Genomic DNA, 15,626 nt, shown 5'->3' with positions numbered 1-15,626 from the left:
ACTTGCAAAATGGCTTGTTTTTATTTTTTTAGTTTTTAGACTCTCCCTGGATCTTCATCACACTGAAGAGGTGATGCAAGGGTATTCACTAATAGGACTACAGGTTTGGAAAGGAAGAAGGAGGTCAGTGGTGACACATGTACTGCTGGGCTGTTGTCCCTCCATGGCCTAAAGCAGTAAGAAGAGTGTTCATGGGGACTCGGTGGTCTGCCTCACTAGAGCCAAGGGCTGGAATACAGAACATCAAGCTTTATCAAACCAAGACACATAGGGGATCTGAATCATACTTCTGACCACACCCCATGTGTCTCAGAGGCCGACTTTCCCCAGAAAAAATGTATTTATTTGTGTTTAGCTTCCTGAAACACAAGGAGTAGTCGGTGGGGTCATTAAGGACAAATGAAAAACGACCAGCACATTCTGCCAACATTTCCTGTTGTGTTCCTGGCCTGAAAACAGAGTGACTGAACTCCAGATAACCCTCTGCATATGCCAGGCTCTACCAGGAGGAGAAAAGAGGAAGAAACCACACCACCAAATAATATTGTAACTAACCTCAGGATCCAGACTTCATCAGCTGCTACTCATTTCCAGTTTCCCTTCTCATTTCACCAGCACTAAAACCAAAGCTTGAATAGATGCAGTGTTTTCCCAGGACAAGCCACTCTCTGGGAAATTTCAAGGAAGCCATTGATTTCTCCCAACAAAACATCCATACACTATATGCGGTGTTCCGCTTTTTTTTTTTTTTTTTTTTTTTTTTTTTTGGTTTTCGATATTTGCTCTTCATTATTCAGAGAGTTCTTAACAACTCTTCTGAAGCCAGATCACAGGTTTAACTTCCTCACTACAGTTCTGTGAAGCAGAGGGGTGAGTGGGCTCTAACTCGGGGCACGGAGAAGTCCGTTTAGCTAGTTCCATGCTGAGTGTTTGAAATGAAGCACTCCGATCATAGAATCTGGGTGTTTTCTTTTCGCTACATGCTTTAGGCACGAGTACAAGGGAAAAGGAGACCTTGTAGGTACTGTTTGGTTGCTGTAGGTACAGGTTGGTCTTGCCTTCAGCGTATATTTAGCTGGGCATTGAATATGTTCCCTCTAAGGCTATGTTGTAGTAATATATAAATATGCTAAAGAGATGAAAACCACTAACATCCAGGCATAGGGTTGACATTTGGATGGTTTCTGAATTATTTGTCCCCATTTGTTTTGTGCAAATAGTTTCATACAAGAAATTCAGCCCTGAATCCTCACCTCCAAAGGGGGGTGAGCATGGGAGTGGGGGGAAGCCAAGACTTCCCATATTGCAAGGCCAATATCTTGTTATTTAAAATAAAAAAGCCAAATAAATTCTCTTGTTTCTTTTCTTGTGTGTGTGTGTGTGTGTGTGTGTGTGTGTGTGTGTGTGTGTGTGTGTGCGCGCGCGCGCGCGCTCAGGTTGGGGACTAAGAAATCTATTCCTGTATGAACAGTCCAAAATAAACCAAAGTGCAGACTTGCATGTCCATGCACAGAGCTGTAAACCTAACATATTTTAGTATCCTACAGTTGATGTTCTGACCAATATTTTATATAGTTACATCAAATATCATCACAATTCTCTTCTGGATAGGATAATCGGCTCACTGCAAAGGCAAGGAAATGATGTTAGAGACTAAACCTCTTGCCCTAAACCACACAGGGAGTAAGTGCTAAATCAATGTTTATTGGAAGATCTTGAGAGGACTGCTTACAACAGGGTCACTGGGAATGTGTGTTAAAAACACAGATTTCCATATTTCCCCAGCCTTCCGAGTTCCATCTCTCTTCATGCTTGAACGTGTTCTGTTTCCACAAAGTCCTCAGCTGAGATAAACTGTATTCCTGACCCTGTTTTCTCACTAGTTAAACAAAGGAAGCTATGGGGAATGGCTCAGGGAAAAAGTATGACTTTTGCCTCTTATCCTGTTAGAGGTGCCTCCCCACAGGCTCTATAAATAACTTCTGGGTTATTCAGCAAACACCAAGCATAGTACTGTCAGGAAAAGAACCAGATAAAAAAATTCTGCTTCTTCTTCTGCCTTTTGGACACTCTGCTTCATCAAGAAATATTTTATGGTTTTGCCATCACTGTGCAGTCTCTCTCCCATCCAGTTTTCTTGTGTTGTGTGGAAGGCGACCATTGTTGAGTGTGAAGAGAGTGAACTGGATGAGTCAGGATGAAAAGCACATGGTTTCTTATGAGTCAGGGACCTGCTTGGCTCTGGTCGCAGATGATGAACAAGGGAGTTAGGGACTGTTTCCATGGCATTTCTGCTACAGTTAGTGCTCATAAGTTTTATTGTAAGCATAAAAGTTATACAAAAATTAAATCATAAGGTCATTGTATAGATACCATGAAACTGGGAAGTTTGTTGAAGTATGTAAGATAGGCAATATCATCCCATTTTATTTTATTTTAAGATAATCATATCATTATAGAAAATATATTTTGTATATTTTCATTTTTATAAATATATTTGTTATTTTTATATTCATATATATATGAATACACACACTGTGATTTATCCTTCAGCCCCAAATCAGCCTATTTTAAATATGAGAAAATGGAAATTAAACAAAATAGAAAGTTGTCTCATTAGCCAGACACGTCTTTAATTCCAGCATTTGGTATACAGAACAAAACACCTTGTCTACATAGGGAGTTCCAGGACAGATAGGGCTCTCCTCTCTCAAAGATAGATAGATAAATAGATAGATAGATAGATAGATAGATAGATAGATAGATAGATAGATAGATACATACATACATACATACATACATACATACATACATACATACATAGAATGAATTGCTTTATGGTTGCCTTTCAGTTAAGGGGTCATAGTATTTAAACTATTGTATAGATTCCAAACTGTATTATTTCTGCTCTCCGATGATGTCTTTCTTAACTAGAATATTTTGCACAGTGTTCACTCCCTAGTGCCCTAACTTAATTTTAATTTTATGTGTGTCTATTTGAAGATGAAATGGGTTACAGCAAGCTAAGAAAATGAAGAATGGATGAAAAAAAGAAAGTTATTGGAAAAGCTAGAGAACTGTTCACATGCTAGTTTCTTAATCTACAGAGAAAAGATCAGACCTATTGTATAAGGATGACATAAAAACCAAAACAAGCAGTTTTATGGGTGCTTTGTCCAGATCTTTTATTGCATGGTCAAGCACTTCTCTGACATCCTGCCGGTCCTTCTGCATTAAAGCAGTTGTTCCACTCTTGTCAGGGCAGCATTTCTCTCACATATTAAGTAATGTCTCTCTGTACAGGAAGCTGGGTGGATTTTTCCATTATGAAGATAAGCACAATTCATGTTTTCTTCTGTATTCCTAGAAAGATCAATCCTACAAAAAACAAAAAAAGGCAGATGGCACGATTTTTAGAAATACAAATAGATAAGGAAGCACAGGATGTGTTTATTTTGTTGATCAAACTAGAGGCTTGGGGTAAAGAAACAGCATTCTCAGCTTTGAGAATCTCTCTGTCTGCTTCTGAGTATACAGTTGTAATACTGTATTACTGTGTTACTGGTAACAATTTAATACAGTGTAAGTCAAGGAGAACGTCAATGAATGCAAGGTACATGGAGGTCCAGAGGAGGAGGCACATCAGAATCTGATGTGCCAAGCAAATCTTTACCTATAATTCACCTTCGGCCAGTATGGAAAGAAGACTAGGTTTAAAATAAACAGCGAGGAAATGGGAAGCTCTTAAAGAGTCAGCAGCTAGCAGCACAACATAGGAAAAGTCTCAAGGAAATGCAAGGTAGCTAAATACTGCAGTGCTGAAATGTAACAGCTCCAGGTAGATTTATGGTAGATTATTGCATGGTAATTGTGCACAAGTTTGTCTCGATTCTCCGAATCACTGTTTACAATAACAGACAAGGAAAACATGCTAAATCTACTTGGCAGACACCTATAGACACCAACTAGTTAGCAAATGGTTGAGGTCTGTTCTGTTTTAATACCGAAACTCCAGTGAGGAGAAATTGGTAAGGTGTTCACAGATAAACAGATGGGAAAGTGCAGAAAGCAGCAAGAACTGTGAAGACGTGAAGTGGTGAAGAGAAAACAGAGTGGGTGTGTGCTGAAAGGAGCCTAAGGGGCTAAGTTCATTTCCAGCCACATATATAGCAGGGGTTGGGTCTAGTCGGATATCAAAGGGAGGAGAGGCCACTGGTCCTGGGAAGGCTGGATGCCCCAGTGTAGGGGAAAGTCAGGGTGGGAAGGCAGGAGGGATTGGGTAGGTGGGGGAGCACCCTCATAGAAGCAGGGGAAGGGGTGTTGGGATAGGGGGCTCCTAGAGGGGAAACCAGGAAAGGTGATAACATTTGAAATGTAAATAAAGAAAATACCCAAGGAAAGAAAAAGAAAAGAATCAGATCAAGTTACACATACACACACACACACACACACACACACACACACACACACACACACACACGGGCATGGAGAAAGAGAGAGAGAGAATTGAAATGAATAGGGGCGATATGAAAATGAATCACTACTTACATAAGTGGAGGAGAGGGAGGAGGAGAGAGTAAAACTGCCCATCAGGGCTCTCTGGTTAGGAGTAGGGCACACATGACTGGCAGCTACAACCCACAGTAGAATAGAGGCATCTCAACTTTCAGGCCACTTGTGTTCAACAAGAAAGATCTGGGAGTCAAAACTTTGAACAATGCCTTCAAGCTGAACTTCCAGGGACTTACGAATTATTGTGAAGAACTGAGCTGTCTTCCCACATCCAGTCTTTCTTAGAGTTCTGGCGTGATAATCCAATCCAACGGACTGAAGTAATCCTGTCTGTGATGTATTTCTGTTGCAAGCATAAATACATACCATGGTAAGTCCCTCCACAGCACTGCGTGATAGTGTAACACAATTTCATGATAAAGCCTTTCACAAACAACCAGAATTATGCGTCTGTGTTGGTATAATGGATTGTGTCTCACGTCTAGGATTTTGCAAATTTGAATTGTTTTGAGATATTAAAAAGTGTATAGAGCATATGAGAAATTGTATTAAACAGGTAATATGCTAGTCTTCCTAGGGTATTTATACTGCATGTTTATATTCCCTAACTATTGAAGATTTGAGTGCCAGGAAGATTTCTAAATATGATTCAAGTGGGGGGAAATGCATCAAATACAAATGGCAACAATTATGCTGTTGATGAGTTTTTCCATCCCTGAAATTAAGTTCTTGGTTTGCATTGATTATCTTATATATGCGAATGTTAATTTGTTTCAATTGGATGGATAAAAAAAAAACTATAGATGTCTTTCCCAGCGGAATTAGTAAATAGCATGCATGACCCTTCTCAATTTACATTTTTCTATGCTTTCAACTCTCAGATAGATTCTCACTGTGTAGCCCAGGCTGGCCGCAAACATTCGATCCTAGCCTAAGCTATAACTACAAAAACATGCACCTCAACATCTGGCTCTCATTCACTTTTTTCCTGCCTAGTTATAATTTAGTTTGTTTGTTGGTTGGTTGATGGGTTTTAAGTTAGAGCATTTCAGTTTTATAGAGTATAAATAGATTCAGATCCTGGAGTGGTTCTGGTATACATTGATTGACTATTAGATGAATGGGCAATCAGTCTCTTAGAAAGAAAAGCAAAAGGAAGCCATGTGTTCATAACGCCTTTATGCATTGCAGGATAGCAGGTAAGAATCCACATATGGAAATCAATGACAACAATTGGTTCGAGCTTGCCGACAGACGTGACCATCAGAATAACAGTCCACTGGAGGTATTGTAAATCTTACTTCCCTAAAGTGTGAGCCACCCACCAGCTTTCCATTGGTTCATTAACTGCTGATCTTTTGTTTAAAACATATCCTCACTGCCCAAGATGCCTCTTTGGGACTTGATAGAAAAATCCAACTGATATTTAACTTTAATGTCTTCTCAAAAAGATATTACTTCTTAACTTTAATCTTGTCTAAAAAATGATATCATTTCTTTGTTATATTACAGATGTTCAAGTGCTATAGCCTGGAGTGCCTCCAGTTGATCCCTTTATGATGGAGTTTGATGTGCTAGAGCACTCCCCTGTTTTGACTGAGTCTGTTTATTTAGTTAATTTAATTTTTAAACTTCTCTGTGAGCTGGTCTTACAGCAAAGAGAAGCAAGTCAGGCAAACTGGGATAAGTGTGATGGGAACATCCCGGGCAGTCTCATCCAGTGTCTGAGCCAGTGTCCACTTTCACTGTTATGACGGTCCACAACAATTCAATCTTACTGAAACTCTTCAGCGATATTCTGGATTGAATATTTAAGCTCCGCAGTTCTTACCAAGCTTCCTCGAGTTCTCAGAGGAGCCCACAGTGCAAAACATTAAGAATCACATGAAAAAGTAAAGTAGATTCCGTGTTTCCTTTGCAATCTTTCTCCTTAGTGTTCCAAAATGCTTGACATAGGACCCTCCTTACCAGCGTGCTCTGGCTGGCGGTCTTCACAAGAGTTGCATTCTGCTCAGAGCAAAACAGCTTGCTGTCTTCCCATGTTAGGTTACGCCTGAAGAACCCATAGCAACTGTCTCCATGGTATCTCCACTTTGTGGCGCAGGGGCTGCACTTGTGCTCTGAAGGTGAGACCGAGGATGGGGCTGTCAAAAATCTGGCCAAAGCTTTTCCCACCTGCAGCATTCCTGCTCCGGTGGGCCTCCCTCTAGTTACCGTGACAGATGTGTGCTGCACATCAGAGATGTTTCCAAGCCAGACTTACCAAAAGAGCTCTTAGTCTTAATTTCTGATTGTCTAATCAACTCCTGGCAGAATTTCTTGGCCAATTGTTGCAGAGTGGCTGAGAGATTTTCCTTTTCGGCCAGTAGATATTTTTGTTGTGTGACTGCTAGATGTAGAGATGAGATAAATTATACCTGGGTCTCAAGGTCAGAAAGATAATGGCAGGATTCTTGTGTGAACTTTCATGTCTATAAACCTGCCGGTAGCTAAAGAGTTCACCAGATACAAAAACTCAATGAATACTGAAAAAGGAAATTAAAAGGGCTGCGTAAAGAGCGTGGGAATCGACTGGCTATGAGAGTCCCGAGGTGAGAACACGTGACTGAGGCAGCTGTTTCAATATTTCCTGGACAGGTTTCTAAGCAGGCTTTATAGTGATGAGAAGCCTTGTGTTTTGTATTCTGTTCTAAATATAACACTGAATTTTCCTAAAAATGTATGTTTGGATGACTATTCTAACTATGTAGAACAGTGGTTCTGAACCTGTAGGTTGTAACCCATTGGGTCAAACAACCCTTTCACAGAGGTGGCATATCAGATATACTGCATATCAAATATTTACATTATCATTCATCACAGTAGCAAAATTACAGTTAGGAAGTAGCAATGAACATAATTTCATGGTTGGAGGTTACTATAGTTAAAGGGTCGAAGCATTAGGAAGGCTGAGAACCCCTTGGATAGAAATTCAGGTAGATACATACATAGACTTTGCAGTCTGATTAGCTTTGCTGCCTGGTTTCTTATTTCCAAGTTCCTTATGAAACATTTTAAATTAAGAAAAGTAATGTTACAATGTTTAAAATGCTTTCAGATCCATGTAAACAACATAAGGAATAAGGGACTCTAAAATGTATTTAAAGCAGGAAGATAAACAAATTAGCAACACAAATTATGACATGACCTTATAAAGTTTTATTATTAGAAAGTCATGATCAGAAAACCAATGTGTCAGTAAATAAAATGGGATGGAGTGGATTTTATATAGATAGACTAGAACAAGCAAGATTTCATATAGGAAGACACAGGCTTTATTTTTGAAATTAGGAAAATTCTAGATTGCTCAGGCCTCAGATTAAGCAAGGCAGAGAGGGAGAAAGATAGCTTGGATCCATAGTAAGGAGGAATCTTAAATGCCAGCAATACATTCTGAAAGTAATTTTAACTAAAGAAAAAAACTAAAGGTGATTTGAATAAGAGCAGGGGGAGGGGGAGGGGAGGTCTCTCCCTTCTGAGTTTTCACCCTATGAGGCTATGTCCACAGCAGTGTTCAGGACAATCAGAATAGGTGACAAACAGAGGAGCAAAAACATTTAGGAAGCTTAGTATAGTACACCAGGAACTCGTGGCTATTGTTTTCCTTGGATCAAAACCCTGGCAAGGAGCCAGTACTTACACATGATCCCCAGAGCCACGAGTCCAGCAACCAGCCCCATGGTTGAGATCAGCAGAATTAAAGCCGTCAAACGCCACCAAGAAGAGGCAGGCTCAGCTGTGGAAGGACAGAAAAGACGCAAGCAGAAGACTGTCAGGCTATCCTGGGCATCTCAGGATTATCTAAGTATCGTAAACACTACGGCAAGCTATGTGTGAGAGAGCAAAGTTACCCACACTTGGGACATAGAAGCAGGAGGATCAAGAGTTCAAAGCCAGTCTTGACTACATAGCAAATTCAGTGCCAGTCTAGACTATTTGAGATCCTGTCTGAAAGCCTGACAAAACGTGGGCTAATTATATGGCTTATCGGATAAGATGCAGAAGCCTGACAACCAGGTTTGAGCCCTAGGATACAGGTGGGAGGAAGGGACCTGTCATCTTCATTGCATTGGTGACAATCCTCAATGAGAATGGTCTAATTTACACTACCCATTCATCTCCATTCTCTGTGGCTTATTCTCTGTCCATTCTAAAATGTAACTGGCTGCCAAGGCCACATCTGTTTGGGTTTTTAGTTGTTCTTTTTGTTTTTTTGTTTTTGCATCCCCATGCCAATTACCAGCTTTGGCATCTGTGGGATGGGTAAACTGAGGCAGGCTGCTGATGGGAGTCAGTGCTTAAAGCTGCTGGCAGGGTTCAGTCCAGATACCGACAGAGGCTTCTACCTAAGGCAGCCAGTGATTAGAGAATACTCAGCAGACTTCTCTCTGAGGGAAGAGAGAAAGGGTTGGCACTCTCTGTGACCATCGAAAAACCCTAAACTCTTTTGACTCTTTGGGGCCAGCAAGAAAGAAAAGAAAAGAAAGAAAAAAATCATACATATATGTACATATACATGCACAATGAGGGGATGAAGCCAAAGATAGACTTCAGTAACTCAATACATACAAATATGCACATGCATGCAGACAGACATATTCATATTCACACACAGAATGAATGGAGCAAAATTCCAGCATTCAGGCTCCAAGCATTTCATATATACAGATACATAAATATATATGCATAATTGGTGGATGGAGCAGGCTCCAACACAGACCCAGAAAGCTGTGTGTGTGTGTGTGTGTGTGTGTGTGTGTGTATTATCATATAAATATATACACACAGAGAGAGATTTAATGGATGGAACAAAGTTCTACACACTCTTACATTTTTACACATATACAGGCATACACATACATGTATACTTACATACTTGAAGGGCAGAAGAAACAATGTTCCAGCACACTCCTATACATACTTCACACATATGCATACATACACATAGTAGGTGGAGGTGGAAGAAACAATGTTCCAACAACTTTATTCTTTCTCCCATAGCTTAATCTCCCACCAAAATCTTTCAAGCAGGATAAAATTATAACATGATTACATTCTAGTTTTCTTCTAGCAAATGTCTATGAAAAAAAAAAGTATGTTTTCCAATAACCTTTACAAGAAATATCATTACATAGTACAGGTAAAGGAAACATTATTCCCAGGAATCCATGTACATTTGTAACTAAGCAACTTGTTATAGATTAACAAAGCATAAGCAAGCAAGGTGGTTTTCTCAGCCAGTTTCTCTCACTAGCAGGCAGCAATTTGTGGTTACGTGCGCGCACGCGTGCGTGCGCGCGCACACACACACACACACATGATTAATTATTTTACTATTTATCTTTAAAAGTAATCTTATAAGGATCTTAAAAGAATCACAAATCGAAACTTTTATATAAAATCAGTCATATCTACTTTAAACCCTCAATACATATCTACTTAATAATATTATATTAGGGAGCTGAGGGCAAAAATGGGTATAAGAAATCAGTCAGCAGCAGGCCAGCCTCAGTGAGAGTCATTGTTCAGAGCTGCCATTGTTCTTGTTCCCTGACCATAACGTGTCCCCGGCTTAAGTAATGACACTTTCTGAACTTCAGATTGTTCCCTAAGGTTTCCTGCACCAGAAGCAGTAGCAAAAGCATCTTAACCTAGCTTCGCCAACAATTTTATTTATCTGAATGTTTTCTGAAGGTGGTGGTCATTGCTGACAATCTCTATCTCTAAATTCTTTTCTAGAGTGGTGGTTGAATCATTAATCTGCTGGAGCAGAAATACCTAAAGAGATCAAGCATTATTTGTAAGTGCCAGAGGCACTATCTGGTGAGGGGCTGGAAGTTTTTATACAGTTCTTAGATCAAGAGGGATGCGAAGGCAGCAAGCAGAGCAGACCTTCATAATGGCATGAAGTCCTCAGGACACAGAATCCTCTCTGGGTGATACCCATTGTGGCTGTGCTAACGGGCGGGCCCCATACCATGGGTTCTAAAGCCATTTGTCGTTCTTCCTGCATGGCCCTCAGCATCCCTGTTCTCCTCCTCAATTACTTTCTTAGGCAACAAGTGGAGAATTGTGTCTCCTGCTGTTCAGAAATCTGATGTTGTTTTCAAAAGGATTAAAAAACATAATTTTATGTTGCAGAAATGTTTATGTATGAAATGTTTACATATTGAACGACACTGTGACCCAATGACTTTATATCATTTTAAACAGAAAAAAAAAGACTTCAGATGATAAAACACTTCTCTCCAGAACATTTAAAAAACAAACCTCATTTTTTTTCAAGGTGAGTCCCGCAACAAATGTATTCCTTTAAAATGTGAAGACATTTGTCAGACATGTGAGTTTTCAAACTGTCCTTCTCTTTGTCCCACCAGCTTCTGAGCCGCCAGTATTGCATTCTAAAAGCCTTAGTACAATGTTGCCTCTTCTGTGTTTACTGCCTATATTCTAACTATGTCTGCAGCAGCTTCTGTAGGCCCCACTCACATGCTTCAGAGAAAGAATATCATTCAGGAAAACACAAATGAATTTGTGCACCCAGTCACTAGGAGAGAGACAGAGTAGGAGTGAGCTATTTCAGTAATGCTGAATGACCCTTCTTACCTGAGCTGAGAGCTTGTTTCCGGGGCTTGATGTTTAAGGTGATATATCCATCTTCATCCTGCATGGTTCCCCTTGAACTGCCAGGAGGTCAAAGCTCAGTGACTTTTGCAGAACTCACCCAGCGTCCCCTCTTAGGATTTCAGCCTGGGATCCTTGTCTCTTGCTGCTCTGGAGCCATGCGCATCAGAACACTTGGGTTTTGTTTTGCTTCGTCTTGTTTTCCAGGAAGCCCTTTCATGGATGTTCAGAGATACGTGGACTTGAACCTAAAAACAAAAATAATAATAACTTGTGGTGAAAGAGTAGATGCGGGGCTCACTTCCTGCTTTCTTATCTTTGACTCCGAGGGAAGGGATGTTCCGTTGTGAGAGAGTATCCTGTCAAACGACAAAGTTCACGCTTCATCTTAACCCTAGGAAAGCTCAAAATATATCACTTAAGTGAACTTATTCCTTATAAAAGCCCATGGATTAAAAATACCAGTAGACATACAGCATATACTGTGACTTCAAATCTAATATCATCTGGTGTGAAATTAGACACTTACAATCATATACTAGAACGCACGTCTCCTTTATATGACCTAAAATTCACTCAAATTCTTGCATCCAATGTAAATCATTTTTTTTAAAAAAATTTTTTTACGGCTGCTTAGTCCTAGACCCTGAGGGGGAAAATATCAAGTAAATACAAAACTCAAGACAATATACTTTCCTCAGATAATATTTGTACTTTAAAATTAGTTTCTTGGGAAAAAAAACTAGACATCAATGAGACCATTTGAGTGTGGTTTTGCCCAGCGACAACTATTTGCAGGAGGGGGATGCTGGTTTCCTTTCAATCACAATGTAATAAGTGCTCCATCATTTAGCTCTGCAGAAATGGGCTTTACATAATTACGTTGGCTTACACTGACAGCAGCTACAGGAGCGCCATACAGAGCTAACTAGTGTGGTTACTGCAGGAACATTGGTGTGGATGCTGCCTGTCTTGACAATAGCTTAGCACTCATTTAAATTTATAGCAGGTAATTCTGCTAAATCTGCATGGCTGGTGAAACACCCTCTGTCAAAGCTCCTGGCACCTGGCATTTGTCTTGGGAGTGATCACAGCACTGCCCTTCTGCCTTGTTAAGAGAATCCAGTTTCCACATTTCACCACGGCCACCATCGAGGGCCTGCTGCCAGGGGTTTGCTTGCCCCTCTTCCTTTTGGTGTCTTCTACATGGCTTTATTTCTTTTCCTCCTCACTCTCCACTTCACTCTCAGAATTTTGTCAATTCACTGCAAGGATTCCACATTTTCAAATGCCTTTCACTCACACCTCAAATGACTTCACAAAGCCAGCAGACTATTCACCAATGACTGGTGCTGTTTGCATAGCTTCCACTTCAGTCAAAGATCCTCCATCTTCCTGTCAGAGGGGGATATACTAACAGCCTTCCAGCAAAGTCTGGGATCAGTTTGACCTCTTCCTTCCTTTACCCATATCTACTAGCCAACTGAGTTCAAGCACACTTTCTTCCCCTACTGTCTTATTTCAGTGTCTTTACTTAACTACATACAGAAGTAATACAATGTAAGTGAATGAATAATTTCAGCTTAATGAAGAGAAAAGGGAAGCTTATAATTCTAAAGACACCTTTTCCAGTAAAGTTTCACTCCATTCTCTTAGAAATGAAATTAGTCCCATTAAAAATGTAATCAGTTCTTTTTATGAGGTGCAAACCCCTTTAGCTCTTTTAGTCCTTTCTCTAACTGCCCCCAGTTTGGAGACCCTGTGCTTAGTCCAGTGGTTGGCTGTGAGCATCCTCCTCTGCTTTCGTCAAGTTCTGGCAGAGCCTCTCGGGAGACAGCTTATCAGGCTCCTCTCAGCATTCACTTCTTGGCATCAGCAATAGAGGAGAGGCCCTTGGTCCTGTGAAGGCTCGATATCCCAGTATAGGGGAATGCCACGGCAGGGAGGTAGGAATGGGTGGATGGGTGGTGGAGTACCCTCATAGAAGCAAGGGGAGGGAGGATGGGATAGGGGAGTTCCAGAGGGGAAACCTGGAAAGGGGATAACACTTGAAATTTAAATAAAATATCCAATAAAAACAAATAACAAACAAACAAACAAACAAAGTGAGAAGCAAGAAAATGTAGGTCAACATGTTTCCTGATTGCTCAAAGGCAACTAACTGATTTGGAGAAGAAATGCTTCTGAGATTGGGTAGGGAAAAAATGTAATCAGTGAATTAAATTAAATATGTAACTCTGAGCTCCATGGACATAGGAAATTATAGTACATGTTTTCTTATTAATTAATGTAAACCTTAAGAAGTAATTAAACATAATAATTGCTTTAAGTTTCTAGATTTCCTGAGTCTTATACAACAGGGTTAATTATTAAAGAGTCCTGTTTACTCTTGTAAACCACAAAGAGACCAGGCTTACTTTACTTTACAGGTCTATTAGTTCATGGAACTATACTTTAAAAGGCAAAAGAAGATAGGCCTGAGATGAGTAAACTGGAGCCTCAGAGAATAGGATGATACCCCTTCCTACAACCGGGGTTAAGGCATTCTGTTGGTTCTTTCCTCTTTCTCATTGTAATTTGTCACTACTGTTTGGTTCTTCAATAACTCTAGCCACAATTTTCTCCCTAGATCTATAGTCTAGTAAATAAATATCTTCCTTTATTATGCATCCTATTCTCCAAGCATAGCATTTGGTGTTATGATCATACAACACAAATATGGGAGAACTGCAAGGTCAAAAAAGCCTCCAACAGCATTCAATCTTAGTTTCACTCTATTACATATATTACAAATGTAAGCTAAGTTATGTTAGGGAAAAAAAAGCAAGAAATGCAAAGAAAGATAAGCCATACTTTTCTTCTTTCTTTTACAAAGTTCGGAGTGTGGTTAGATTTTTCTCATCCAAAACAAAACCCCCTCTGACACTTCTTATTTCTACTTAAATATCTATCTCCTCATTTCTGCATTTAAAAAAAGGTAACAAAAACAAAACAAGTCAATTCTTCCTTCAATATTTCTTGACGAAAATTCTAATCTGGGATTAAAAACCCACCTATTTTCAGAATTGAAGAAACACTGTCGTAGGAATTGTGTTTACTTCTTTTCGATCACATACTGACTATCTACAGGACACTGACATCGGTGCTTAGCAGTCACAGAGACAGTGTGACACTGGATCTGAGGAACACAGACTTCCAATTTAACTAGATAATCTTGATTTTTGACATTGATAATGTTGTCCCCAAACGTACTATACGACAGTTCACACTCTTGTGCATTATTCACACATAGTTATGTATTTTCATTTAATTTCTTTTCCCTTGTTTTAGTATTGGGGAGCCAACCCCAGAGTCTTGTGGGTACGAGACCAGCACTCTTACCTGTGCCACCCATTCTGAGCAGATATTTAAATCATTGCCGTTTAGCCCCAGAATGATGTGTTTTAGTGATGGACGTATAGTTCCCACTCAGTCAATATTTGCTGACTAAATAGATGATTGCACACATGGAAAACTTTTTAGACCTTGGGAATTTTCCATGAGCACGTTTCATTTAAGAGTGGCATAATGAGTGAGATAACTCAGACCCAAAAGGACATGAGTGGTATGTCCTCACTAATAAGTGGATAATAGCCAAAAACAAACAAACAAACAAACAAACAAACAAACCCAAAACAAAACCCAGGATACAGTCCACAGAACTCAAAATGGTTAACAAACCAAAGGGCTCAAGTAAGGACACCTCAATCCCTCTTGGGAGGGTGAAGAAAGCAATCATAGGAGTGGGGAGGGAGGGAGGATCCTGGGTGGGAAAGAGACAGGGATGGGAAGAGGGGAACATGATCAGGTATTGGGTGAGGGAAAAAGGACTGAAGCCCTAAGGGCCAGCGGAAAGAGTGGAAACAGGCAACATTAGGAGTTAGGGGGAACTCTCCATAATGTACCAGAGACTTGGGATGTAAGAGACAAAATGCCCTACAGTGGGGAGAGGGAATTGTTGAGCCCACCTCCAGCAGAAAGTCAGGGAATCAAGTGAGGGATGGGGTTGCCATCCCACAGTCAAAAACTCTGACCCATAATTGTTCCTGTCTGAAAGAACTGCAGGGACAAAAATGGAGAAGAGCCCAAGGAAAAAGAGGCCCAGCAACAGGTCCAAAGTGGGATTCCGTTCAAGGGGAAGACCCAAGGCCTGACACTATTACAAAGGCTGTAAAGAGCTCACAGAAACGGACCTATCATGACTGCCCTCCAAAAGACTCGACAAGCAGCTAAAAGAATCAAATGCAGATATCTACATCCAACCAATGGACAGAAGCTGCTGATCCCTCTGGTTGAATTAGGGAAAAGCTGGAAGAAGATGAGGAGGAGGGTGAGCCTGTAGGAGGACCAGCAGTCTCAATTAATCTGGACCCTGAAGATCTCTCAGACACTGGATCACCAACCAGCAAGCA

At 40.3% G+C, this 15,626-nt stretch overlaps 1 protein-coding gene across 5 annotated transcripts; it reads right to left on the bottom strand.

Moving 5' to 3' along the window:
* Positions 1–3,159: 3,159 nt before the first annotated feature.
* On the bottom strand, positions 3,160–11,493 carry Clec1b (C-type lectin domain family 1, member B). Of its 5 annotated transcripts, none has more exons than XM_006237088.5 (6): positions 11,158–11,442; positions 8,192–8,287; positions 6,776–6,898; positions 6,481–6,632; positions 4,749–4,855; positions 3,160–3,378 (listed from the first exon to the last, which is right to left on the bottom strand). In XM_006237088.5, exons 1-6 carry the CDS (start codon positions 11,219–11,221, stop codon positions 3,234–3,236), a joined length of 687 nt encoding a protein of 228 aa, XP_006237150.1. In that variant the 5' UTR covers positions 11,222–11,442; the 3' UTR covers positions 3,160–3,233.
* Positions 11,494–15,626: the final 4,133 nt, after the last annotated feature.

The sequence above is a fragment of the Rattus norvegicus genome, chromosome 4 (genome assembly GCF_036323735.1).
Source record: "Rattus norvegicus strain BN/NHsdMcwi chromosome 4, GRCr8, whole genome shotgun sequence".
Classification (NCBI taxonomy): Eukaryota; Metazoa; Chordata; class Mammalia; order Rodentia; family Muridae; genus Rattus; species Rattus norvegicus.
This window is presented reverse-complemented; position numbering and strand designations above follow the sequence as displayed.